Here is a 25,555-nt window from a genome sequence, read left to right as displayed (position 1 = left end):
GGCAGACACTTAAATCGACTGAGCCACCCAGGCGCCTCCGCAAGTCAAATTTTTTTTAAGTGGAGTTTTTTTATTTTGGAATAATTCTGGATTTACAGAGAAGTTGCAAAGAGAGCTCCGGTATAACCCAGGCCCAGTTTACCCTAATGTGAATATCTCACATACCATGTACGTTTATTAAAACCAAGACTTTAGGGTTGGTATGTTACTATTAATTCAGAGACAGATTTCATTTGAATTTCACCACATGAATTTTTCATGGTGTCCTCTCTTCTGTTCTAGAATTCAACTCAGGATGCTGAACTGCATTTAGCCAAACAGTTTAACACCTTATCTTTGGTTACTTAACATTAATCCTCTTGAAAAAATAGAAACTTCAAAAACATTGTTTCAAATAACTGCTTCATATTTCTTGTTATCAATTTTTCCTATTGCTTGACGTAGGTGATTTCTAAGTTTTCCTCTTGCAAGTGAATTTTGCCATGAAACTCTCTGCACCTAAATTTCTGTTCGCATCTTGTCTTGTTTCCTTGGGATTTCTTCCTCCCCCTCCTCCAGGTCTATTGAGATGTAATTGACATATAAGATTATTTTCCTTGAAATATAACTAGGAGGTCGAAGTCCTTTGATATATACTTGCTTCTTGTCTTCTCAAGAAGGCAGTTAGATTTGGCAATCGTGATGACACTCGTTTCACTGCCGAGTCATCAGTGGAAGCTAAAATTAAAGTGTGAAGGTTTGATGAGAAATGGGATATTCACATGGTCTCAAAATAACTCCCCACATATTATTCCTTGATTACAAAGGAAAGAATAGCCGCTTTAAGTGGAGAAACCCGGCAGACACCATCTTAATTGAGTAGTGGGAGTTAAAGACATCGAATGACACAGGCCAACACCTGAGCCACCAGGTTCTGACATCCCAAGAAAACCGCCAAGATTGATCTGTGACATCCCTGCCCGAGATGCATTACCTGAATCTAATAACGAGAAAACTTCAGGCAAACCCAAAGTGTGGAACATTCTACACAATAATTGGTTGTACTCTGCAAAAATGTCAAGATCGTGAAAGGCAAAGGGAAGCTGAGGAACGTTCTAGATGAAACGAGATGAGAGAGACATGACCACCAAAGGCAATATGTAATCCCGGCTTGGATCCTGAAGAGTTGAAAAAGAGTTTTGGGGGGAAAAAAAAGGATGTAAAAGACGTTTTGGGGAAAATTGGCCCATAGATTAGAGTACCATATCAGTGTTAATTTGCTGACTTTGATAAAGATTTCTTTATGGAGGAGGCAGTGTGGACTTCCATCTATAAGGTGTTCCGGAGATAACTGATATTAGACTATTTTTAAGTGCTAAGAGGCATATTATGATGCCTTAGGATTCAAGCATCAGAAGAGCCTATTATCTCTCCAAGGTGATGGTGAGATGTTCCCATGAAGACTTGAAGTTTCCAATTTCCAGGAAAGTTGCAAATTACAACAAAAAACTCCCATATGCTTCTTAACGAGAGACCTTATTCAAGTTCTAACATGCTCTTTACTGGAAAACACCCAGTCCACAATGGTGCTTTGAAACCAAGTCCAATGTCTCTCTAGTCTCCTTCAGTCTGGGCTGAATTAGAAAGGACAGAAGAAAGGAGGGAGAGAGGAAGGGTGAGAGGGCTGGTCTAGATTTTTAGAGGACCCTCTGTTTTCTCAACATCAAATTTTCTGATTAGGAAAATTTGGGAAACAGCAAAACACACAGAAGAAACTCCTCTCACGTTCACTCCACCCAGACAGGCATTGCTCACGCTTGGATGAATTCCTCATTTGTTTGTTCTTTGATCATGTTTGAGATTAGAGTGAATATAAAACATTCCAGGGCTACATGACATCTCTCGGTGAACTTGCTCAGAGGACAGATTTTTGTCCTTGCTCTACCCCATGTCCACTGAGTTGGCATCTGTATTTTTACCTGGTTCCCAGGGACACTGATGCACTTTAAGAATCATCTTTGTGGGCTGGGGCGCCTGGGGGGCTCAGTCATGAAGCATCTGCCTTTGGCTCAGGTCATGGTCCCAGGGTCCTGGGATCGAGCTCTGCATCTGACTCCCTGCTCAGGAGGGAGTGTGCTTCTCCCTCTCCCTCTGCGCCTCTCCCCTGCTTGTGTGCTCTCTCTCCCTCAAATTAATAAAAAATCTTAAAAAAAAAAAAAGGAATCATCTTTGCATTCTGTACTTCTCATTTAATACTACACATAAACATTTCCCTTCACCATGAGGTCTTTTCAACCGCTTATATGATCATATATTACTTATATCACCTGAATGATTTAAAAAATCTTCTAAAGGCCAGCCATCCTCACAATTTTGGTTTATAACTTGTGTTCCCAGAAGGAGTCTAACGAGAGGTGGACACAGCAGGAGCTGAGGGAGTGTCTGTGGAATCTCAATGAAATGACAAGTGGGATTCATGTGTCAAGAAACGGAGAGAAGCAGAATCTGCCCCAGAGACTCCCACGTTTGAGGGGAAGCGCGAGCTGGTGCCGTCACACCGGGTGGGGTATCTGCTGAAATTACATCTGCACACAGCCATTGACCCAGCGTCTCCAGGACCAGAAATTGGGTTCCTGCGGACATCCTGCACAGAGAGCAAAGACAGATGATCTGAAGAGCTCGCCGCAGCATTGCTTGTAAGAGCAGATGACGGGATACGACATAAATATCCATCGATATGCGAGGGAGGCCATTCCACGGAAGGCCGAGCAGCCGTGAAAGGAATGTACCAGTTCTACACCTCGTGATGCTAAGAGAGGCCCAAATACCTCATGAACTGGACGGAAAGCGCGTGTGTACCTGGTTTAAAGGATTCGCGGTCTCTGTCCATTCGCAGGTTTGTATGTGCACGAAACACTTCCGCAAGGACACAGAGAGACGGTTACAACAGTCGTGGCTTGTGGGGAGGTAGCCTCTGAGGTCTGGGGCAAAAAGATCTGTTTTTTATCGTAGTTTTTCTTGTGCTGCTTGGAATTTTTACCTTGTGGATGTATTATTTGCTTTGTTAAAAAACAAAACCAAACAAAGGAACAAAGAAGTAAATAAACGCTAACGAAATGTTAGCTGCAGGGGGCAGCAGCGATTGAGAGCGTGCAGGGTGCAGTGCGTGCCCTGCCGGGTATTTCCAGGTGGTGCTAAATGGGTCCTGACACCTCCTCCTCATTGCAGCGGGCTGGCAGGTCTGAGATGCACCTGTCGCCTGTCCCTGCTGCAGTGGGGCGGGGGGGAGCGTCTGCGTGCTGAGCTTGTGCAGTGTGGGGTCCCTGCCCTGCCGACTGGGAAGCTCAAGTCCCATCCACAGGTTTCCAAATCAGCTCCCGGGCCTCTAGGCTTCTCCCCACTGCTTTAGTGTGGCCCGACTAAACTTCCAGCTCTGGGGCCTCCTCATTCTGGGTTTATGAAGTGGCTCCTGGGCCTGGCAGCCCAGCCCATGTCCTGCCGAATGCGGTGGATGGGAGAGGCAGTGCAGAGAGCAGGGTTCAAGACCTGCTTTCCCCCCTTACTGTGTGGCCTTGGGAAACTTACTCAACATCTCTGAGCCTTCCTTCCCTCATCTGTAAGAGGGGGTTAATAATCATAGCTATGTATCTCATGGGGCTGTGTTAAATGAGACGGTCTGTAGTAGAAACTCATCAGAAACCAGCTATTTCATTCACAAACATCCATCAAGCCCCCTAGTCAATATTAAATCCTTTGCTAAGAACTGGGGATTAAAAATGTCTTTAAAGGTGAAAGAGTCTAATAGGAAAAGGGTACTATGTAATATTTAATCGTTATTTTTCAAAATGCCTCCACATTTATTATCTTCCTTAGTTTGTATTATAACCCTATGAAGTGGCTATTAGGACTCAGATTTTATAGGTGACGACACGAAGGCTCACAGAGGAACGGAGCAGTGGGGCTGGGGTAACGAGGAGGCTGGGCTGCTGACATCGCTTCCGACGCTGGACGCGGGGTTCTCACGTGCAAGCAATCGTCTGTCACAGCAGCCGGGCGCCGGGCAATTCAGGCCCGGCCCTCCTCCGAGCGAGCGCAGACCCCACCGGGTGAAGGCTCCGTCCCATGAGACCGTCCCCTACTTCAGATGCCAACCCCAACTAACGGGTCCCCACTACTCACAACTTCTGTCGGACTTGGCTACAGGTGGTTCCAAAGTTGCTTAATTCAGCCCTTGATGCTATCAGTATGGGCTCTGGGACAGTGTCTCTGCGGTTTTGTTTTTAACCTTCTTCCTAGGGTTGCCCTGACACCGCAACCTGAAGATGCCCTCGAGCAGGCAGGGAGGAAGGGCTTCTCTGCGGACAAGTCTGGCTTTGAGCCAGGAGGGAAAAATCGATCCCTCGAGCTCCAGCAGACTTCCCCTTACATCTCACCGGCCAGAGCTGAGTCCCGCGCCCATGCCTATGCCAATCACCAATGTGATCTAGAAGGCTCTACAAGGTCTGGGTGCTGCCCCCCTGGCCAGCCTCAGCAGATGCCACGGTCCCCAGAGCAGCTCTTTGAATGACATTGTTCCCCCCGGGGTCTCCCCTCTTACTACCAATGCGTCCTTCCTATCTCGGTTAAGTTTTTTAAAAGAATTTACTGAACCTCTCTGCCTTACTTTCCACCTCAGCAAAATGCATTCATATTATCCGTCACATTTCTGTGGGGAGACTGCTTCGTTGGGCGGTTCTTTGCTCTCACTAGGGGTGGCATGCGGCAGCTGCCAGACGGTGGCTGTGGCAGCTGGGACCAAGATGGCGCTGCTCATATGGCTGGTGCTCTGGAGAGGTAGCTGGAAGGTGGGGCCTCACGGGGTCTCCTCATAGGACTTGGGCTTCTTTACATGGCACCTGGATCCCAGAAGCACAAAAGTAGAAGATGCCAGGTCTTCTGAAGGCTTTTGGGTTCAGAGCTAGCATGCTGTCAGGCCTTCCCTGTTTCACTTGGTTAAAATGAGTCCCAGGACCACCCCAAAGTCAAGGGGAGGGGGTTTCTGCAGGGTCCGAACACTGAGAAGCACAGGTCACTGGGCAGGTACCTAATCAGTAGCTTCCAGAGCAGAGGAGACACAATCCCTTAAGTTCTCTGGCATCACAAGACACACGTAGCCAAATGAGTAAGTCGGAGAAAGCCACATTTCTTCTAACCCCAGATAATGTTCTGTTCACACTAAGCCCATTTTATATGGGAAGACAGCTAAAATAATAACCTTTTCTTGACAAGGGCTCAACATCTAAAATCTTACTTAAAGAAGTTTTTCCTCTGTCTCCTTTTTTGGGGGGGAGGGGGTGCAGGGAATCTCGAGACCCAGCAGTGATAGTGGGAGAGCACTGGAATAGGAGTCAGGAGATGTAGATTATAATCCCAATTTGGCAACTAAGTAGCTAAGGCTTTGGGAAATCTCTTTTCCCTGCACAAGCTGTGTCTCTAGGAAAACCAGAAGGGTAGGACTACATATGAGATGGAAATAGGCTTCCGTTATGACAGCTTTTCCCACAGCATGGGGCCTGTCCTGCCAGAGGGGCAGAAAATCATCTCTCGTCCCACATCTCATGATGTTAGGTGCCACAGCCGCATGGCATGAACTAATATCCTCGCTTACTAAGTTCCTTCCTCAGATTCTTTTTCAGCCCTTCTGCTCACACCCAGGCGTGGCATGTCCTTAACCCAAAACGCATGATGGAGTAAACAGGTCAGTAGGACTAGCTCCTGTAACAACTCCAGAATCTTCCTGTCTTACATCCAGACAGCCAACAGACACGAAAAGATGCTCGAAATCACTCATCATCAGGGAAATGCAAATCAAAACCACAATGAGCGATCCCCTCACACCTCTCAGAATGGCTAAAACCAACAACTCAGGAAACAGCAGGTGTTGGCGAGGATGTGGAGAAAGGGGAACCCTCGTGCACTGTTGGCGGGAATGCAAACTGGTGCAACTACTCCGAAAAACTATGGAGGTTCCTCAAAAAGTTAAGAATAGATTCATCTTAAGATCCAGCAACCAAACTACTGGGTATTTACCCCCCCCCACACACACACAAATACAAAAGCACTCATTGAAAGGGATACATGCACCCCTAGGTTTATAACAGCAGTGTTGGGGCGCCTGGGTGGCACAGCAGTTAAAGCGTCTGCCTTCGGCTCAGGGCGTGATCCCGGCATTATGGGATCGAGCCCCACATCAGGCTCCTCCATTGTGAGCCTGCTTCTTCCTCTCCCACTTCCCCTGCTTGTGTTCCCTCTCTCGCTGGCTGTCTCTATCTCTGTCGAATAAATAAATAAAATCTTTAAAAAAAAAAAAACAGCAGTGTTCACAATAGCCAAGATATGGAAGAAGCCCAAGTGTCCATCGACAAATGAATGGATAAAGAAGGTGTGGTACACACACACACACACACACACACACACACATACAGTGGAATATTAGTCATAAAAAATAATGAAATCTTGACATTTGCAACAACATGGATGGAGCTAGAGGGTATAATACTAAGCAAAATAAGTCAGAGAAAGACAAATGCCATATGATCTCACTCATATGCGGAATTTAAGAAACAAAATGAAAGGAAAAAGACAGAGAGAGAGAGAGAAACCAAGAAACAGACCCTGAACTGTAGAAAACCACTGATGGTCACCAGAGGGAGGTGGGTCAGGGATGGGGGAAACAGGTGATGGGGATGAAGGCGTGCACGTGTCGTGATGAGCATGGGGTATCATATGCAAGTGCTGAATCACTATATTGTACACCTGAAACTAATATTACACTGTATGTTAACTACACTGGAATTTAAACTAAAACTTAATAAAAAAGAAAAAGAAGAGAAAAAAAACTTACTGTCCTAACTCAATACGGGCTTATTTCTTGCTTCTTTTTTGCCCCACCCAGTCATTCAGGCCCCCAACCTCCATCCAACCTGGGCGCCATCCAACCCCAGGCCTCTTACTTACACCTCTGCCTCCAGACGTATCTTACTCCAGCTGGCAGGCAGAGGAAGAAAGACAGCTCGAGGGGAGGATTGCTTGAGGGTTTCAGAGCTGCACCAGGAAATGGCTTATGTTGCTTTTTCCCACTTTCTATTGGCCAAAACTCCCACAGGACCTCACCAGAAGCAAGAGGACTGGGAGGGAGGCCCTAACAGTGAACACTGGTACTGGTGAATCATTAGCAAGTCATTGCCATACTCGCTGGTCTTCAGGGCCAGAGCATTCTGCAAGCAACAGTATCTCAGCACTAGCAAGTTACCTTGTTTGGCTTTCAGAGTGGCTATGTCTACTGTTACCTTCTCTTTATGGTAAGCGATGCTGGCTTTCCATTTCAGTTGGTAATATAAAATTTCCGTATTAAATATCTTTTTGGTATTTATTTATTTTAAAGACTTATTTAAATATTTGAGAGAGAGAGAGAGTGCGGGGTGGAGGGGCAGACGGAAAGGGGAAGCAGACTCCCTGCTGAGTGGGGAGCCTGCCATGGGGCTCGATCTTGTGACCCTGAGATCATGACCCCAGCTGAAACCAACAGTAGGTCACTTAACTGACTGCACCACCCAGGCGCCCCTAAATAAATACCTTTTAAAAAAATGAGTCAGTGTGGCAAAAAGTGTAAAGGTATATGAATGTCTGACATTTGGGAAACAGTGATCCAGGGCAGTGCTGTCCAGTGAAACTTTCTGCAATGATTGAAATGTATTCTGTGCTGTCCAATATGGGAGCCACCAGCCACATGGAGCTATTGAGCACTTGACATGTAGCTAGTGTGACTGAGAACTGTATGTTTAGTTTAATTTTGAATTGTACTACATAAGACAATGCAGACCTAAGGTGACAACCAAGATTGACAGTGAATGCCTGGATCATGTCTCAGGGGGATTCAGAGGGCAATAGTGCTGTGATTGATTCTTGATGTCTGGTATTGGTGTGAGAAGAAGGTGATGGAGAGCATGCTACTTACTGGTCATTGCTATACTTGATTTTCTTAGAGGGTCTTTTTAGCTCTAACATTCCAGAATTATATATTCTTCCCTAAACCTTCAGTAGAATTTAGTACCCACTTAATGATCTGCCTAACCCAGGATGTAATGGAAATATTTCTCTCTGGTCTCTGTGTTCCTTTTAAAACCTCCTACCATCTGCTCCTTTCCCGATAAATGTAGAGACTATTGATTAGAGGGATTAACTTGAAAGTACTTCCCCATATCTACATGCATTTGCCCCGAAATTAATGATTTCAGGCTTCTGAGATGTGAGTCACCTTCTCTTTTTCTCAAGAAAGACATTGAAAAGGCACCTCTTTAGAGGCAAGGGGTCATTACCAACGGAAAAGGGAAGGACCCCTTCTGCTTAATGTGCAGCTAAAAGTGGGATGCTGGAAATAACCTTTCGCCACGTGACCGCAGAGGTGGGACAGGCTGTCAACAGGCTTCTGTTGTCTTGGAGAGGAATCCACAGGTTCTGCTGCAGGGGGAGGCGGGAGGGGTGTGGTGCAGAGCCGAGCATCGGGAAGACTGGCAGCTTCTCTCTAGCCCTCCCCAGCATCCCTGGCTAAGCCTGGAGAGATGGGTCACGGGGCTGACCCTGGCTGGCATTTCAGACAGCTTTATAATTACACTATCTTTTCTTCAGCTTACCAGTAACCTTTTGATCTTGTTTGAACGTGTGTGTGTTTTAGATGTCTTTTATCTTAGCCTGATATTCTAATCATCATTTTCTTTTCCTTTCCTCTCTGGCCTTTTTCTTTTTTCTTTCTTTCTTTCTTTTTTTTTAGAGATTTTACTTATTTATTTTAGGGGGGGTGGAGAGAGCGCATGAGTGCGGGGGAGAGGGAGAAAGAGAACCTCAAGGAAACTCTCAAGTGGAGCCCGACAGGGAGCTCGATCTCATGACCTGTAGACTCTGCACCCATTATCATCTAAAGCCTGTTTCGGCCCCTGTACACAGAGTATAAAACAATGAGTGCATATTGTTCTAGGGAAAATGAAATAAGATCTGTACGTAAAGTTCAGAGAACAGAGCCTGCTGCTCCACGCATGTCTACTGGCGGCTGGTAAGTTTCTTAATTGGGGTGAATGTGATTGTTGAATTCTGAAATCTTTTTCCTAATATTTTTATTTTTTAAATTTTATTTATTTATTTGAGAGAGAGAGTGAGAGAGTGAAAGAGAGCATGAGTGAGGGAGAGGGGCAGAGGGAGAGGGAGAAGCAGGCTCCCTACTGAGCAGGGAGCCTGATGTGGGGCTCGATCCCAAGACCCTGAGATCATGACCTGAGCTTAACTGAGCCATGCAGGCGCCCCTTCCTAATATTTTTAAATGACAAATTTCAAATATAAGGAAAGGTTGTAAACATACCCACCACCTAGATTCTACCATTAACATGTTGCTGTATTTATTATCACCCCTCTGTCCACCCAACCATTCTTTTATCCATCCATTGATACACCTTATTTTTGTTGTATCTCAAAGTAAATTTCAGGCATTACCTACTTCATATACTCGACCCCTAAATACTTCAGCATGCATATCATCACCTAGGGTCCAATGTCTGTTTGCAGCCTCTACCTCTTTTGATGTACGATCTACATACAGTGAGATGCCCAGATCTTGAGTGTACATTCACTGAGCTCTGACAAACGCATACAGCGGTGTGATCGAAACCCCTAGCGAGACCTGGAACATTATTATCTGCAGAAAATTCTCTCAGGCCCCACCCCCAGAAGCAACTACTGTTCTGATACTCTTTATTCTAGATTAGTTTTTTCCTGTTCTCCGATTTCATACACATGGAATAATACAGTATATGTACAGCACATACTCCTTGTGCCAGGCTTATTCTCTTGATATAATGTTTTTTGCGATTCAAATCAGTATTTTTTTTTTTTTTTATCACAGCATATATCCGTCAGCTTGGGCTCCCATACAAACTACTGTGGAGTGAGTGACTCAGACAACAAATCTAGTTCCTTAGAGTTCTGGAGGCTGGGAGTCTGAGATCAGGGTGCCAGCGTGGTTGGTTTCCTGGTGAGGGCTCTCTTCTTACTGGTTCGCCGATGACGGTACTCATTGTGTCCCGATCACCTACCCAAGGCCCCACCTCCTAAGGCCACCGCATTGGGGCTGGAGCGTCAACATGTGCATTTTGGAGAGAGACAGACAATCAGTCCATAGCACAATGCTAAGGTTTTCCTTTCCATATCTAGATATGTCCTGAAGCTCAACTGCCAGGCTAGTCCATCCAGCTCTCCTCAGAAGGAAGATGTCAGTAAAGAGCAATACTGTTGTGCTATCGAATAGCTTCCTATGAACCACGGCATAGATTTTGAGAAATACAAGAGTGCCTGTTGTATTTGGCAGAATAAAGGCCACCCAAGTGGCAACCTCATGGCATAATAAAAGTGCCTGGGGATTTTTATCTTTTTTTAATGCTTAAGTTGGGCAGGAAAGCTCTTTGGCAACTGTTGCATGACATGAGGGTTTCGGTCGGTTTCGGTCAGGCATACACGCCAGTGGACTTGACCTTACAGACATTCGGGGCAGGGATTCCATCTTACTTTTCCTCTGCTCTATCCGGGACCTGGAAGTGGGCCTGGAGAGTACTGAGTGATCAATAAATATTTGCAGAATTAATTGGGCATCACAAATGTGCATCTGTGAAGCACTGACCTCTCCTCCCAAAGAGGTCTGTCCTGAATTTCTGGTAACTCTCTGTCTGCGCAGCCTTCTGACCAGTCAAGGTGTATCACTCCCTCGTCATGCTTATAATCCCATCCTTCAGCCTGCAGCTCTGGTTTATGAGACTAAGTTGCAGAGTTAGAATGGAGAAGGCAGTGGGAGTTGAGGTCAATATGTGGGATAGTATCTTTGTCAGGTCTCTTTTGGTTTGTAAACAACAGAAAACTGACTTAAGTGAAGAAGGGAGTTGCTGGCTCATTTAATTGAGCAGCCAGGCATTCATGGGCACCAGGCATCAAGTGACTTCAGGCATGGCTGGATCCAGGAGCTCATTTTGGTTTCTTAGGTCTTCTTTCTTGTTCTCTCTACCCTTCCCCCCATTTATCTGCCCTAGTTTCCTTTATGATGTTTCATTCCTGGTAGGTTCTGTTACAAGTGAAGCCTCCAGCAGAAAGAGCCTCTCACCCCAGTAATTCCAGCAAGAGTCCCGGGATTCTATCTTCTTGAGCCGATCTGGGTCATATGGCCTTGTCTAGCGCCCTGGCACCAGAACCTGGCACTCTGTCACAGGCCCTCCTGCTCCCACCATGGGTAAAGCCCAGGAATGGCACCAACCCCACCTGAACAACACAGACAGACTAAAGTGAGGGAGAGGAGGCCCCGCCAAGTAAAATCAGAAGGGCCAGTGAATGCTCTCCAGGGTAAGTGACAGATGCTAGTGGCAGGTGGGTGGTTCACATAGGCACTAAGTCACCCTGGATGAAGGTTACATTGGGCTGGGCAGGAAGACCTGTTAATAAGGTCCCAGACTTTCCACAAAAGAGGGATGAGTTGCCAGAAGATTGGTAGATGATTTCAATGACAATGAGCCATGAGGTGTAGTCCCAGCACAGAGCATGTGGCCAAGAATCCATGGAATGAATACACGAATGAGGAAAAGACCATGCAGGAGCCAGGGGTTTGGAATACAAAGTTTGTAACTGGGAGCACACCAGTCTCACCTGTGGGAATTGTGGCGACTGGAACTGGACGGGAGGGGACAGTGGACACTCAGAGTGTGCTGCAGGCAAAGCAAGGTCCTGCTTGGTCAGCCGCAGCTGAGGCGAGAGCGGGGAGGTCTGAGCCCAAACAAGTGGCTGAAAATGTATGCGGATTTATTTAAGAGAAACGGGGGCACCAGGGGCTTCGACGAAAAATTTTGAGAGAGAGAGGGGGCGGCGCTGAGGGAGAGGGAGAGGAAGAGGCGGTACAGAGAATGACAGCAGGGATGGGCTAAGGAGGGGCAGGCAGCAAAGATGAGAGTCAAAAAGGCGACGACATTACAGCAATTAAGAAAACTTGGAATGACCGTCCTTGGTCCTGACGGTGCATGGCTTCTTACAGATTTCCTGGAACTGGAGAATGTGCAGCTGGAAGACGGCATTGTTGCCAGCCTGACGCTTTCAGACTGTAATTAATTTTGTTAAAAATCTTTACTTCTCCAAAGCTCAGTGGAATCCTGCCACTGGGGAGATCAAATTATTCCCCTACTCTTTTTCCTTTTGAAACAAAAGCACATTGTGAAATTTATCAGAATCAGTTAATATTTGTATCTGCTCTAATCCTTTAGGTATCGAACCGTTTTCCTTTCTGCTGGGTCTGATTTCACGACAATAAATGGTACCCAGGGGCATGATGATTGCGCGAGTGATTTAATCAGAATTTCTGATGCTTGGCAAAACTCATCCCAATGCCAACGATTAGCCTTAGGGCCCGTGAAGAACCCAACGGAAGCCAAGAATGGCAAGGTGTCCAGGACGGAGAGCAGCAGAGCTGAGTTCCAAATTTCTAGTTCCCTAGGATCTAGTGTTACCACCTTCAGAAATGCCCATGATGCACCAAAAGGGTGTTACAATTACCAGCCCTGTTAGGAAGATGTTGCTGAACTGTCTACACAACATCAGAAGGCTTGTTTTCGTGAATGATCATTAGAACATCTCCATGGGAGGGCTAGTTCATAAAGATGTTCCCTATGAAACAGCTCCATCCACACAAACAAGCCAGACGGGGTACCGCGACCAGGAGGGCAGAGGCTGCCGCTAATTAGACATGACATCAGCATTTACACTCCACTGGCCAATTATGTCGGGAGAAGTAAATAAAGCTAATGAAACTTTCTTTTCATCTGTGCCAGGAGCCAGAGTCTCTGCAGGTGAGGTTGGCCCAGAAACCCCTCTGCTGGAGATCTTGTAGGGAATGTGTGGCTTTATTGCCAGAATTCCTTGGATTTTGGAAAAAAAAAAGAATAATTAAATAGATAAACTGCATTCCATTTGTTGGAGGAGACATAATTTTGGGATGGAAAGAATTGGCTTTCTAGTCTGTGGCTCCGACAGGAGCAGAGGGGCCTCCACGTTGGATGGAGGACAGGCCGGGGTCCTGTTTGGTAATATGGTCGGCCCTGTGCGGTAATATGGTCGGCCCTGTGCGGCTAAGGGGGTACGAGTGTTGCTTCCACGACTTCCAGTACCGGGCGCTGGGGCCTGCCCCATGCTGGAGCCTGGCAGGCCACTTTGAAGCCTGATACAGCGTAGCGGTCCTGGGCTCCAATGGCACGGCTTGGGTTTGACTTGGCTCAGCCACTCTCCAGCTGTGTGATCCTGAGCAAGTTCCTTAATGTCTCTGTGCTTCAGTTTCCTCCCCCATAAATATTTTTTTTAAAGATTTTTTAAATTTATTTATGTGACAGAGAGACAGCCAGCGAGAGAGGGAACACAGCAGGGGAGTGGGAGAGGAAGAAGCAGGCTCCCTGCGAAGGAGCCCGATGTGGGACTTGATCCTGCAACGCCGGGATCACGCCCTGAGCCGAAGGCAGATGCTCAACGACTGCGCCACCCAGGCGCCCCCCAGTTTCCTCCTCCATAAAACGGGGATAATGAAAGCACTTACCTTGGGGGGCCACTGGCAGCACTCAGTGAGTTCATGCATGCGGAGTGGCCGGCCGTGTAGCTGATGTGTCCGGTGCCTCAGCTACCTCCCCGCCTCCCCCCACAGCTGTCCAGAGGGCAGTTTCTTGTTTCCTTTTGAGGATGAATCATAAAAACACCGTCTGCTACTCATCACACCTGCCTTCCCTTTTCCCTGCTCCCCTGCCAGACCTATTCTTACCACCTGTTGTAATAATCAGCAGCCATGTTATCCTAGAAATTCGCGAATATAAATCTATTTTTTTAAAGATTTTATTTAGTTAGTTGAGAGAGTGAGTGAGAGAGAGAGAGAGAGAGAGAGAGAGAGAGCACAAGTGGGGGGGGAGAGGGAGAGGCAGATCTCCGCTGAGCAGGGAGCCTGATGTGGGGCTCGATCCCAGGACCCTGAGATCATGACCTGAGCTGAAGGCAGGCGCTTAACTGACGGAGCCACCCAGGCGCCCCTATGTATCTATTTTTAAGGAGCCAATCCGGGAGACAAAACACATGAGGGGTCAGGGACAGTGGGCCCCTCGTGAGGCAGTGCGGGGCTCTGTGCAGAGGTAGGGGTGGGAAACCAAACGTGTGGTGTTTGATGATGAGCAGGTGGTTGTTATTGCCTACTATGCGCATGTTCCACACCATGCGCAGTACGCCAATGCATCAAGGAAGGAGCTCATTTAAACCTTATGGGGAAGGTACCATATTGTGCCCATTTTATAGATCAAACTGAGTCCCCCACACAGGACATGACCTGCCCAAGGGCTCAGGGTTATTGGACTTTTCCTCCCTGGCCTGGAAGCAGCAGGACATTTCAGAAGTGGGGAGACAGGCAGGAGGCCGTGACAATGACTCAGTGACCTGAGGGGCAGCTGTGGTAGTGCAGATGACATTTACTGAGGGGTCCCTGTGCGCCTGGCCTTAGGCTAACAGCTCAACACACGCTGTTTCCCTTAATCCTCACCCAGGTACCATGGCTACCCTCCTTCTACAGATGAGTGTGGGTGAGGCTTGCGGAGGTTAAAAACGCCCCAAGTCAGACTGCCATTGGAGGCCCAAACGGGATCTGGGTCCAGAGTCTGCCTTAGGAGCCCCGGCTGTCATCCACTGTGCCAAGGACCCGGGGGCACTGAGGTATGAGCAGTTGTGAGAGACTGGACACGGTGCCTGGGGCAGAGGGAGAGGTCGAGGCTGTCTTTCTGACTCAAGGCAGATGGCTGGGGAATGTGCCACTCGCCAAGACCAGGAGCAATAGAGGAGAGAAAGTGTTTTTAGAAGGAAGATGAATTTGATTTTGGAAATGGCTCTGAGTCGTCTTGGGGACACTGTTTCGCTGTCCAGTTGGCCTTTGCAGTATATAATAATTTGGAGGCTCTGACGTTTGTCTCATCTTACAAATGGTTTACGTAGGGATGGTCATCACAAAAAGTGGTAATGGAGGCTGTTGGTACGGACGCTTCCCAAGTTCAAAAGGGAGCAGACAAGGCTGTCCGGGACGCAAGGAACATCCGTATTTAAATTGTTTCACTGAAGTTGAAGGCTGCTTTCTGTTCAGAGTGCTTGGCGCAAGGCATGGTCCCTATTTGGCAAGTGTCTTTGGGCTGGAAGAATAGTTGGAGGGAAGGTTCATGGTACGGAGGGGTGCTGAGTGGAATACGCCAACACACATGGACAAGGGGTGCCGGGCCCTGGGTCAGGTGGCGAGAGCACAGTGCCCACGAGACACTGTCCTCAGGAGCTTGAGATCTTGTCTGACAAACACTGGAGATTCGGAAAGTACAGGACTACATGATAAGTACAGTACAATTTCATTTAAATGGCTTTTCAAAATCTGTGACAGCTACAATATGTACTTAAGGGACACAATGTTCCAGTTTGGTAGTTTTAAAAAAAGCAAATCCAGAGAGTCTTTCAAATGTTATACGGGATGAAATCATCTAATTTCTTTGGGAAGGCTGGGAAAGAAGAGTTTCAAAACCCAAGGAGAGACTTTTCTCCAGCACGGTCGTAAGCCACACCCTGCACTTGCTCTCCTTTGATGTCTAAAACACATCCCATGTGGCCCACCGGGAGGCAGAGCGTCAGGGCCAGCCAGATGGTGACCAGTTCTCTACAGATGGTGGCTCTCGCCTGACAAGATGAAGGTGAACTGTGCATCAGTCCAGAAAGTCTCACCCACTTCTCAGTGAAGCACAGACAGGGAGCCCCTCTGAGAAACGCATCAGTGGGAAGTGGGATATGCCTGCCCGTCAGTCACCCCATGGCTCCATCCACGCTCTCAGCCTTATCACCCGTTCTGTCCTCTTCCTTATCTCATGGCCAAGGCTGTACTCCCAAGCCCATTTCTTTCCCCTTCCAATGTCCTCTTCCATGTCCACGTTCAGCCCTGTTCTCGCTCAAGGCTGCTAGACCCATACACCTTTCTCCACTTGCTCTCAGTCTACTCCCCTCCCTAGTTCCCTGGAAAGACGGGTCTCTCCCGATTCCCGTTTGTTTCTCAGTACTCATTTCTTTAGCAGCTTGTAGAGTGGCTTTCACGTGCACAGTGGGGTGCTCTTTCACAATTACCGGTGGGCCTGAACCCTCATCCTAGGGTCTTTTTTTGTGACTGCAATGGCTGTTGGGTTGTATTATTGGCGTTTCTGCTTCCGGCCATTGGGACTTACGTTAGAGCATCTGTTGGAGGCCTCTGGGCAATAATTTCCTCTTGATAGAAAAAGTGACTCTGGAGGTAGAGACCCACTCCACCAGCCCTTTCTTCCCGTCTTGGAACACAGTTCCATGTGGATATGATGCTTGGAGCTGGGCCACCATCTTGTCAGTAGGAATCATGGAGCTGTCGACACACAGCTGACCCAGCGAGCTGCTCGAACATCCCACAAACACTAACATGGGGACTCGGGACTAATGTTGTGTGAGAAAAATACCTCCCTTACTTATCAAGCCCCTTCTGGTCTGATATTGGTACCCTCGGCTAGAAGCGTTCCAACTGATGGAGTGTGTGCTTTTACTGATGAGGAAACTGAGGTATAGGGAGGTTAGCGAGTCTTGCGAGAGAACCTATGTTCACAGTGAAACCTGAGAGCCTGGATTCAAACCTGGATCTGTCTTCAGAGGCACAGGAGCTCTGGAAACGAGCATCTCACATGACAAAATGCCTCAACTTTACTGAGATACAATTTACGCACAATAACTACTAAGCTGTACACATTGAGAGTCTTCGATGAGCGCTGGCAGACCATGCACCTGTGTAACATCTACACGAAAGGATACAGAACACTTCCATTCCCCCAAAACTTTCCTTTTGCCCCCTTCACAGGCCATCCCTTCCTCCACCCCCGTTTCCCGACAACCACCAATCTGCTGTCACTTAGGTTAGTCTGCATTTTCTAGACTTTGATATAAGTGGAACTGACTTAAATGTATGGAAAAAGTGCGACTTCTTTTACTCAGCATGGTAATTTTGAGAGTCACCCATGTTACTGCATCTATCCAGAATTCCTTTTTGTGCTGTGTAGTGTCCCATTGTATGAATGTACCCTATTTTGCTTGTTCATGCAGTTACTGATAGGCATGTGGGTTGTTTCTAGTTTGGGGTTATTATTAAAAGTAAGCTCTTCGGCTCAGGTTTCTATGTGCAGATACGTTTACATTTTGCTTGGGCAAATCCCCAGGAGTGGAATGGCAGCATCACAGGTGGAACTGAATTTTTTAAGAAATTGCCAAACTATTTTCTAACGTGGTTGTACCATTTAATACTCCCAACTAGAATGTATATAAGTACAAGTGCAGGAGACGCTCTTCCTTTATTCCCTACTCACAGACCATTCACTCCTGATACTTCTGTTATAAAGTGTGTGGGTTTCCCACCTCCCTCCTCCGGCACCCCCACCCCCTGCCCATGACCAAGCAATTCTGCAACACTAGCTGGGTGTCCTACAAGTTACCTCAATTCTGACACTCTCTCCTTGGAGATGGTGTCAGATCCCACAGCCTAGGGCCCAGTCCCATAAGACTGTCCCCTTCCCCACTTCAGCTGCAAGTCCAGGCTGTCCCCTGTGCTTCTGACTGGTCAGTTATAAACTAGAGGTTCCCACAACCCCCTCGTGGGATTTGGTTCATTTGCTAAAGTGGCTCATAGAACTCAGAAATATTTCACTTACTAGAGTACCAGTTTATTAGGAGAGGATAGAACTCAGGAACAGCTAGGAGGGAGAGACACATAGGGCAAGATACGTGGAAAGGGGCGTGGGCTGCCACGCCCTCTCTGGGTACACCATCCTCCCAGCACCTCCATGTGTAAAATCTGCAATCAACCTAAACCCCATTTCTTTGTTTTATTTTTATGGAGGCTTCCTTATATAAGCACAGTGGATTAAGTCATCACCAAATGGCTGATTTGGTGATTTATTCAAACTCCAGCCAACCTGCACTCCCCCGAGGATGGGAGAGGTAGCGGAAAATTCTTAACACTTCAACCTCTTCACAACCAGCCCCCATCCTTAGGAGCTTGCCAAAAGTCACCTCATTAACACAAACTCAGGTGTGGTTGGGAGGGGCTTGTGATCAATAGCCAAGGCAGCTTCATCTCTCTTAGCACTTAGGAGATTCCCAGAGTTTTAGGAACTCTCTGCCAGAGACAAGGACGAAAACCCAGTATGTACTTCTTATTGTAAATCCCGATACTGCAGTTGGAGTCGTACCCCATCCTTGCCATCACTGAGTATTGTTCGTGTTTGCCATCTCAGCCGTTCTAGTGAGAGCCAGAGGGTGTCTCACTGTAGTTTTAATTTTCACTTCCACGCAGGCTGTGATATAGAGCATCTGTCATGGGCTTATTGGCCATGCGTATATTTTCTTTTGTTAAGTGTCTGTTCAAGTATTTTGCCCACTTTTTTATTAACTATTTTTTAAATTGAGTTGTGAGAGCTTTACACATTCTGGATGCGAGTCTTTCATTTGATGAATGTGTTGCAAATATATTTTTCAGCCCATGGTCTGCATTCCATTTCCTTAGTGGTGTCTTTTGAAGAGCAGAGTCTTGATAAAATCCAGTTGGGTGATATTTTGGTTTATAGTTCACATTTTCTGTTTGTTGAGCATCTGGAATTGGCAAATTATTGTCTTTTACCAAATAAGGGAAATTGTTGGCTTTAATTTCTTCAAATATTTTTCTGCTCCATTATTTCTTTCCTCTCTGGGATATATATTACCTGTACATTAGGCCTTCTGACATTGCCCCAAGATTCCTGAGTTTTTTTTTTTCCCCAACCCTTTTTCTCTTTGCCTTTAAATTAGATAATTTCTATTCACCTCTCCTCATGTTCACTCATCCCCATTCTGATATTAAGTCCATCCAATTTTAAAATTTCAGATTCTGTATCTTTTCAGTTCTGAAGTTTCCATTTGATTATTTTTATTCTATTTTTCAGAAGAGATAGACTTCCCTGTCATTCAATGTAAGCATATTTTCCACATTACTTCACTGAGCATTACTATAGCTGCTTCCGGTTCTAGTGCAGTAATTCCAGCATCTGGGGCATCTTGGGGTTGGTTGTCTCTTCCTTTGAGAGTAACTCCCATCTTCTTGTTATTTTTGTTTGCTTATCTTGCACAAGTGATTTTGGATTGCATCCTGGGCACTGTGTACGTTATGTTGTAGAGAATTGGGATTCTGTTATATTCCTCTGAAGATTACTGAGGTCTGTTGTTGTTGTTGTTTGTTTGGCTGGGTTTTTGTTGTTGTTGTTTTTCTGTTTTTGTTTTTGCGCCAGCAGGCAATTAACTTGATTAGACTTGGCAGATCATATTTAATTCTTTGGGCTTTTGTTGCCCTGTCTGTTCTGCTCGTGCAGACTCAGGGGTGAGACAGAGATTTGGGTGAAGTTCACATACAGCACTAGGAGATTTCTAATCAGCTGTCTCCCCTCTGGGATTCCTCCCTCTCCAGTGACCCGGGATTCTCTCCCTGGTTTCTCTGGTAAGCAGATGGTGGACTTTTTTGTTAACAATGTTATCCATCCCTAATGTGCTACTCTACAAGGGCAAAGTGTGGGGTGGAGGAGAGAGGGGAAGGTTTCTGTTCCCTGGTTTTGTTCACTCTCCAAATCACCAGGTAGTTTTTAAAAAAAAATTGTAGTTATGCGCAAGTGTGCTGGTCTATGGGGGGCTTACAGCACTAAACTCCACGTGGAGCCAATTCCTTTCCCTGTTTGTTCAGTGTGCACAAGTCTGAACTTCGCAGCAAGATTCCCCTTCACTCCTTGCTGGCTTCCAACTTTTCCTTCTTTTGTGGAAACAAAAATGTTCCCTAAAAGCCTGCTTTAGGGTACTGTCCTCAGGTCTCCTCCAGTGCTGCCAAATTTTGTCAAGAATGCCATTCATGGAACATAACCTCTTCCAGCGGCACTTCCAAGATGCACTTTTCACTTACTTCTTCTGAGTCCCAGACTTATATTTCCAGCCCTCTCTTTTACATATTCCCATATAACGTTTAATCTAGAATCAGACCCTTCTCTGGGCTGACTTGCTTTGGTTACCGGCACAGTATTCATTCAGTGAGCTGGGCTTAGAATTACTAAGAGTCGAGGACACTTCTTTCATTACCCCCAATTCCTTCACTGTGAGTGGGGAACCAAAGTGAACAGTTATGCTGCCAGTTATCTGCTGACTTGTTGACAATACCTGACTTAAGGGACAATCCCAACAGAACTACCACGGGCTTAGGAATGTGGCCTCCTCTCCCTCCTTCCTCCCCTGTTGAGTGTTGACGTCGATAATTAAGTATTCCTATATATCCTGGCTTACCTTATTTATCCCACACTCGTGGCCAAGTATTCACTGAGCAGCCCCACCCCTACCCCACGCCCCAGGCACAGTTGTAGGTATTGGGAGGAGAATGGCCAGTGAGTCAGACCAGGTCCCTGCTGCTCTGAAGGTTGCACGCTGGTAGCAAATACACACGAGGGTCATGAACCCAGCAAATCTCTTAGTGGTGCACCATGAGGAGGATGGACAGGGCCACACCTGAGGGTGAGGAGCATACCCACAGAGCAGGTGCGGAGAGGAGGCCACTGTGGGGAGTGACAGTCGAGCTCAGATCAAAACGCTGACAGAAGCCAGTTCCCATCAGAAGAAACATCAAGTACAAAGGGCAGTGGGACGTTCTACCGGGAGAGGCCATTCAGACAACGCTGAGAGGAGGTCTGGGGCAGAGTGAATGGGCCCTGGGGAGTCACAGGAAGGACTCTGAACTTTATTCTACCAGAGGTGCAAGTTCCTTTTGTGAAGAAAATGACTTTTTATTATTTTTTTTTTTTTAAGATTTTATTTATTTGACAGAGAGAGAGACAGCCAGCGAGAGAGGGAACACAAGCAGGGGGAGTGGGAGAGGAAGACGCAGGCTCATAGTGGAGGAGCCTGATGTGGGGCTCGATCCCGGAACGCTGGGATCACGCCCTGAGCCGAAGGCAGATGCTCAACCGCTGTGCCACCCAGGCGCCCCAGAAAATGACTTTTTAAAGACAAGAATCAGAACAGATGATGAAAGGTAAGTTGGGATTATTCATGTTCAATCAACTTTATTTACATAGGGTTTTTAAAAAGTCTACATAGGTCCTTTAGGTTTTATCTAAAGGAAAAATCCAATCTGTATATATCTGTGTATGTGTAATGTCTAACGGTCAAGAAATAATGGCAATAGCCCATTGAAGGAAAAAGAGAATTCAATCAGTAAAATCTTTTCTAGAAAAATGTTAGAAGTCATTATTATTAGTATTCCAAGAATACTCATATATATATATATATATATATATATATATATATATATATATATATCCCTAAGAACTCTCCAATGACATAAGACAGTATTTTATGAAGTTATAAAAAAAATCAATATTACCTGTCAAGGACTATCTCTTGCGTGTACAACCAAAACTGCTAAGGTTATGTGGACAAGAAATCAAGAAATCCCTGGTGTCTATTACAGAAAGCTTTTAATAGAACTTGCCTTGACAATTTATTCCTAAGTCCTCCTTTTCCCCCCAGCTCAATACAGTATTGCTACTGAATTTCACGGCTGCGCAGAGCTGTTTTTAGGCACTACTTGGGGAATAAGTATTAAGAGTTCAAGTAATTGCAAATGACGTTTTTGGTACTTTTTATCAAAAGATTTCAATGAGAATACCGACGATAATATTAAGCTGTATTATGTGTATAGAGTTTCTATAGTTATATGTAACTTGGTATCTTTTGCAGTACATAAGGGAAATGGTCCTAGTATTATTCAGGCTTAAAACTAGGGTTTGCCTTGCAACTCTCTATCAAGGACTGGCAACCTTGTAATGCTGAAAATTACAAGATATTATGAAACATTCTCTCTGTTTGCTCAGTTCCATAAGGTTTACTATAGACACTGCCCAACCCCCCACCCCACGCCATTCTCCAACCTCAGAGGAAACATGACTGAATTCTAGAGATAAACTTACTTATCGTAAAAGGTGAACGCAGTTAGCTGTCTCCCCACCTTTGTCCACAAACCTACTTGAGTCTTGACAACTCAATTTTAGATCTCCTTAAATAAACTTTTCCTTTTAGCAGCCCCATTTCCACCCCCAATTAAAAGGATGAATTGGAAGGGGTGGCACTGCTTGCCTTGAGAGCTGCAGGTGTCCTACCCCTTATGGGTCCACCTCACTCTTCCAGTCTCCTCTAGTAAACATTCTTTGCCTCGAACAATCTGGACAGGCTTTGCCACCCTGAACCCGGTGCAGTCAGAGAAGGGGCATTTGGGCTTTGCAAACCCTGGGATCAGGTCCCAGGGCTTCCAGCTCACACTGGGTTGTTGTCCAGTAAAGGTGATCAAAGGTGCTAAATATTGTAGTATTGCCATAGGCTTAGCTGGTACAAACCTCTCATCCATGAAAAATGTTTTCTAGGAAAGAGAGGATCGTGTTAAGGAGCATGGGCTGGACTGCTGGGTCTGCCTGCACCTCCATCCTTGCTTCCCCACTGATGAGCACTGTGATCTTGGCCAAGTGGCCCCACCTCTCTGAGTCAAAGCACTTAAAATCTACTTAGCACATAATAAACATTCAACACCATAGCACTCATGAGCATGGAGGATTTTATTGTTTTCCACAACATAAGGCACTTATTCTTTAATGTGCTTTTTTTTTTTTAAAGAAAAAGCAATCATAAGTGAATGCGTTGGTAAATAGCTATTATCAGAACGAAACACGTTCATCTACAAAATCATTTCTTTTTGAACCAATCAGCATTAGGGAATATTGTTGGTTACTTTAAAAATGGTGAGAATTTTAAGGGTTCCCTATTCTTTGCATATCTTTGCTGTGTTTTGAATCAATTCCTTTACATATTAGGTTTGTGGGGAAGGAGACTTAGAAGTTTCATTTCCATGACTTCGAATTATCTCCATATCCTCCCCCCAACCCAGGTGCCGCAGTCTACTGAGCACCCTGCACACGTCATACAACAGAGAGGGCTCCGTCGGCCCTCTGGGATTCCTCCTCCCTGTGCCCCCGGCAGCCCCGCATCTGCATTTATGATCCTGGCATCTGATCTGAAAGTCAGCACATCCCAGGCCTCAGACGCGTCGCTTATTACCTTTTACTCAACTCCTGTTCCTGACCTCTTAAATCCACACCTGTTGTCGAGAAAAATGAACACCAAGCGAGACTGCGGCAAAATACTAAAACGGGAGCATTCTAATTTTGAGAAATTCTAATTTTCTTGTGCCATGACACAATGAGCTACGGTGCATCACCGCCTGTAGTATAATTAACTTCTCGTCTTTTGTTCCTTATGAATTTACATATCCAATTATCCCTCTATTTAATTTCTCACGGTCTTGCTACATTGACTAAAACTTTTTAACAAGAAAGTCTTTGGACTTAATGGACTTTGCAGTTCGTTGGTAACCAGTCGTTTGGGTCAGCCTGCAATGCTACCACCCGGCACCGTGAAATTTTCCCGGCAGGACGGAATGCCACGGCGACAGACGCGATCGCGCAGCGGTCAGCAGCTGCAGAGAAGCCGTGGCCAACGAGCTTACATTAGAACGATGCTGATGGTAAACCACCCCCGCGCCTTTGTCAAGGGACACCGGCCCCCATTCATTTCATCAAAGTTGGCGCCAACGTAGGTCACAGGGCTGAAAGCACCATTTTTGCCCTGCTAGAGTTTCTGCTGTGTTGCCTTTCAGAACTCTGCATCGATTCCCACTTATTCTGACAAAGTAGACACGGCGAACAGGCTCATAAATGGGGGGCCATTCCCATCCCACAAGAACGCCAGTCTGCGGAGTTCCTGCACCGCGGGGTGTGACTGTGAACGAACTCAAGCCATGCTGTGGGCGGCCTGAGAGGTGGCGCTTTGGGGCTTCAGTGCTAGTCTCTGGGATGAGGTTTTTAGAGATGGCCAATTTGTGTGCCAAGAAGGCTTTTCTCGTCACCCAGAAGGCAAATTCAACTTTGACTAGTACTGACTGCATCGTGGACAATACCAGAAGTCTCAAAATTTAAGAGCAAATGTTGTCTGCTTGGTTCCTTGTAAAAAGAAGCCCACGGAGCTCTGCTAATGGGATGCAATGATTTCTTTTGTTAGGAAGGAAAGGTGACGACCTTCATTCTGTCTAGCATTTTGGGAGTCGTGAACACAATCTAATGCACTCAAACGCAGCTTGTTCACAGAATTATCAAAGACCACGCTTCGGTATCAATGTGGGATGGAGGTCGACAGGTAGACTTTTACCATATGCGACTGGGAAGCAATGGATTTCACCAAGCAGAGCTGAGAAACACATCATTAGGAGAATTTACTCAGACACAAGACGCAGCGAGATTCTAATATCATTTATTCCTTTGTTTTCAGGCTTCCCCCACTCCCCTCTTGTTTAAAGAGAGGGCAGCTCTACTTTGAATATAACTTAGGATAGGAGGATAGGACCTAGCTCTCTGATTTATGCAAAAGTACATAATTCCGCAATGCTGCCTGGAATACTTTTATATTTCAACAGGGGGTGGTGTGTAGCTGCTGTTTTTGGCAAAGTAAAAAGCCAGTGGAAGTGAACCGTGAACAGACTGTCAGTGGCAGTCACTTTTCCTCCATCAGGCCCATGAGATCGTCTTCTATCCCCTTCTCACTCAGCTCATCCAAACTGTAGTATCGATGAACAATTTTCTCAGCGGTGACCACCACGACTCGGAGCCCGTGGGTGTCTTGGCCCAGCTGGCATCCGATGGCCGACGACACCACCATGTCGAGATTCTGGTAGGTGCCCCCCGCATTCCTGTGGTAGTGGCCTGAGAACACAGCTGTGACACCTGCGGGGGAGGGAACAAGACATTAGGGGGCCAAGGATTTCCATTTAGGGAACTTGGGGGCTCACGGCTTCCGTCTGGGAGCAATACAGTATGTTATGAAATTAAATGCATAATACTACCCAGTGCATAATAAACAAGAAGACTGCATATGTGACATCCAGAATCCTCTCAAGGATAATTCATTGATGCAACATATTAACACCCTTGTCATCAGTGGTACAAGAAAAGTGCTAGGGAACAAGAAGAGAGAAGATAAAGTGACTAACTTTGGGAGAGATACAGGAAGTGGAAGGAAATATTTTGAGGCCTGTATAAACAGCCATATGATGGAAGTTAAATGTCTACAAAAAAGAATGTTTATGGAGCTCTAATCAAGATAGCACAGCATGATCAACATTTACTGTACGTCCTCCGCTCCACGCTCAAGAGCCGTGATGGATAAAATCTAAAAAAGAAAACCAAAGGACATAAGTAGCCTCAAAATCAAAACAAATAGCTCCATGGATGAGAAACAAGGCAGAAAGATAATAAGCGGGGTTACGGTACTGCTGGGAGGTAAGCTCCTGCAGGGTAACAAA

At 46.2% G+C, this 25,555-nt stretch overlaps 1 protein-coding gene across 3 annotated transcripts in view; it reads right to left on the bottom strand.

The window, feature by feature from the left end:
• Positions 1 to 592: 592 nt before the first annotated feature.
• Positions 593 to 25,555, bottom strand: part of CPPED1 (calcineurin like phosphoesterase domain containing 1) — a 123,762-nt gene continuing 98,799 nt past the window's right edge. For 2 of the 3 annotated variants that reach the window (XM_040635308.1, XM_040635310.1), the window contains exon 4: positions 24,492 to 24,977. In XM_040635308.1, coding sequence (XP_040491242.1) covers positions 24,748 to 24,977 — 230 coding nt within the window. In that variant the 3' untranslated portion in view covers positions 24,492 to 24,747. Of the gene's footprint in view, positions 718 to 24,491; positions 24,978 to 25,555 lie in introns of those variants that run through there. The other variant, XM_040635309.1, reaches the window with a different exon arrangement.

This window comes from Ursus maritimus, unplaced genomic scaffold, assembly GCF_017311325.1.
Source record: "Ursus maritimus isolate PB19 unplaced genomic scaffold, ASM1731132v1 scaffold_2, whole genome shotgun sequence".
In the NCBI taxonomy this organism is placed as follows: domain Eukaryota; kingdom Metazoa; phylum Chordata; class Mammalia; order Carnivora; family Ursidae; genus Ursus; species Ursus maritimus.
The sequence above is the reverse complement of the archived record's forward strand: the minus strand, read 5'-3'. Positions and strand labels throughout refer to the sequence as shown.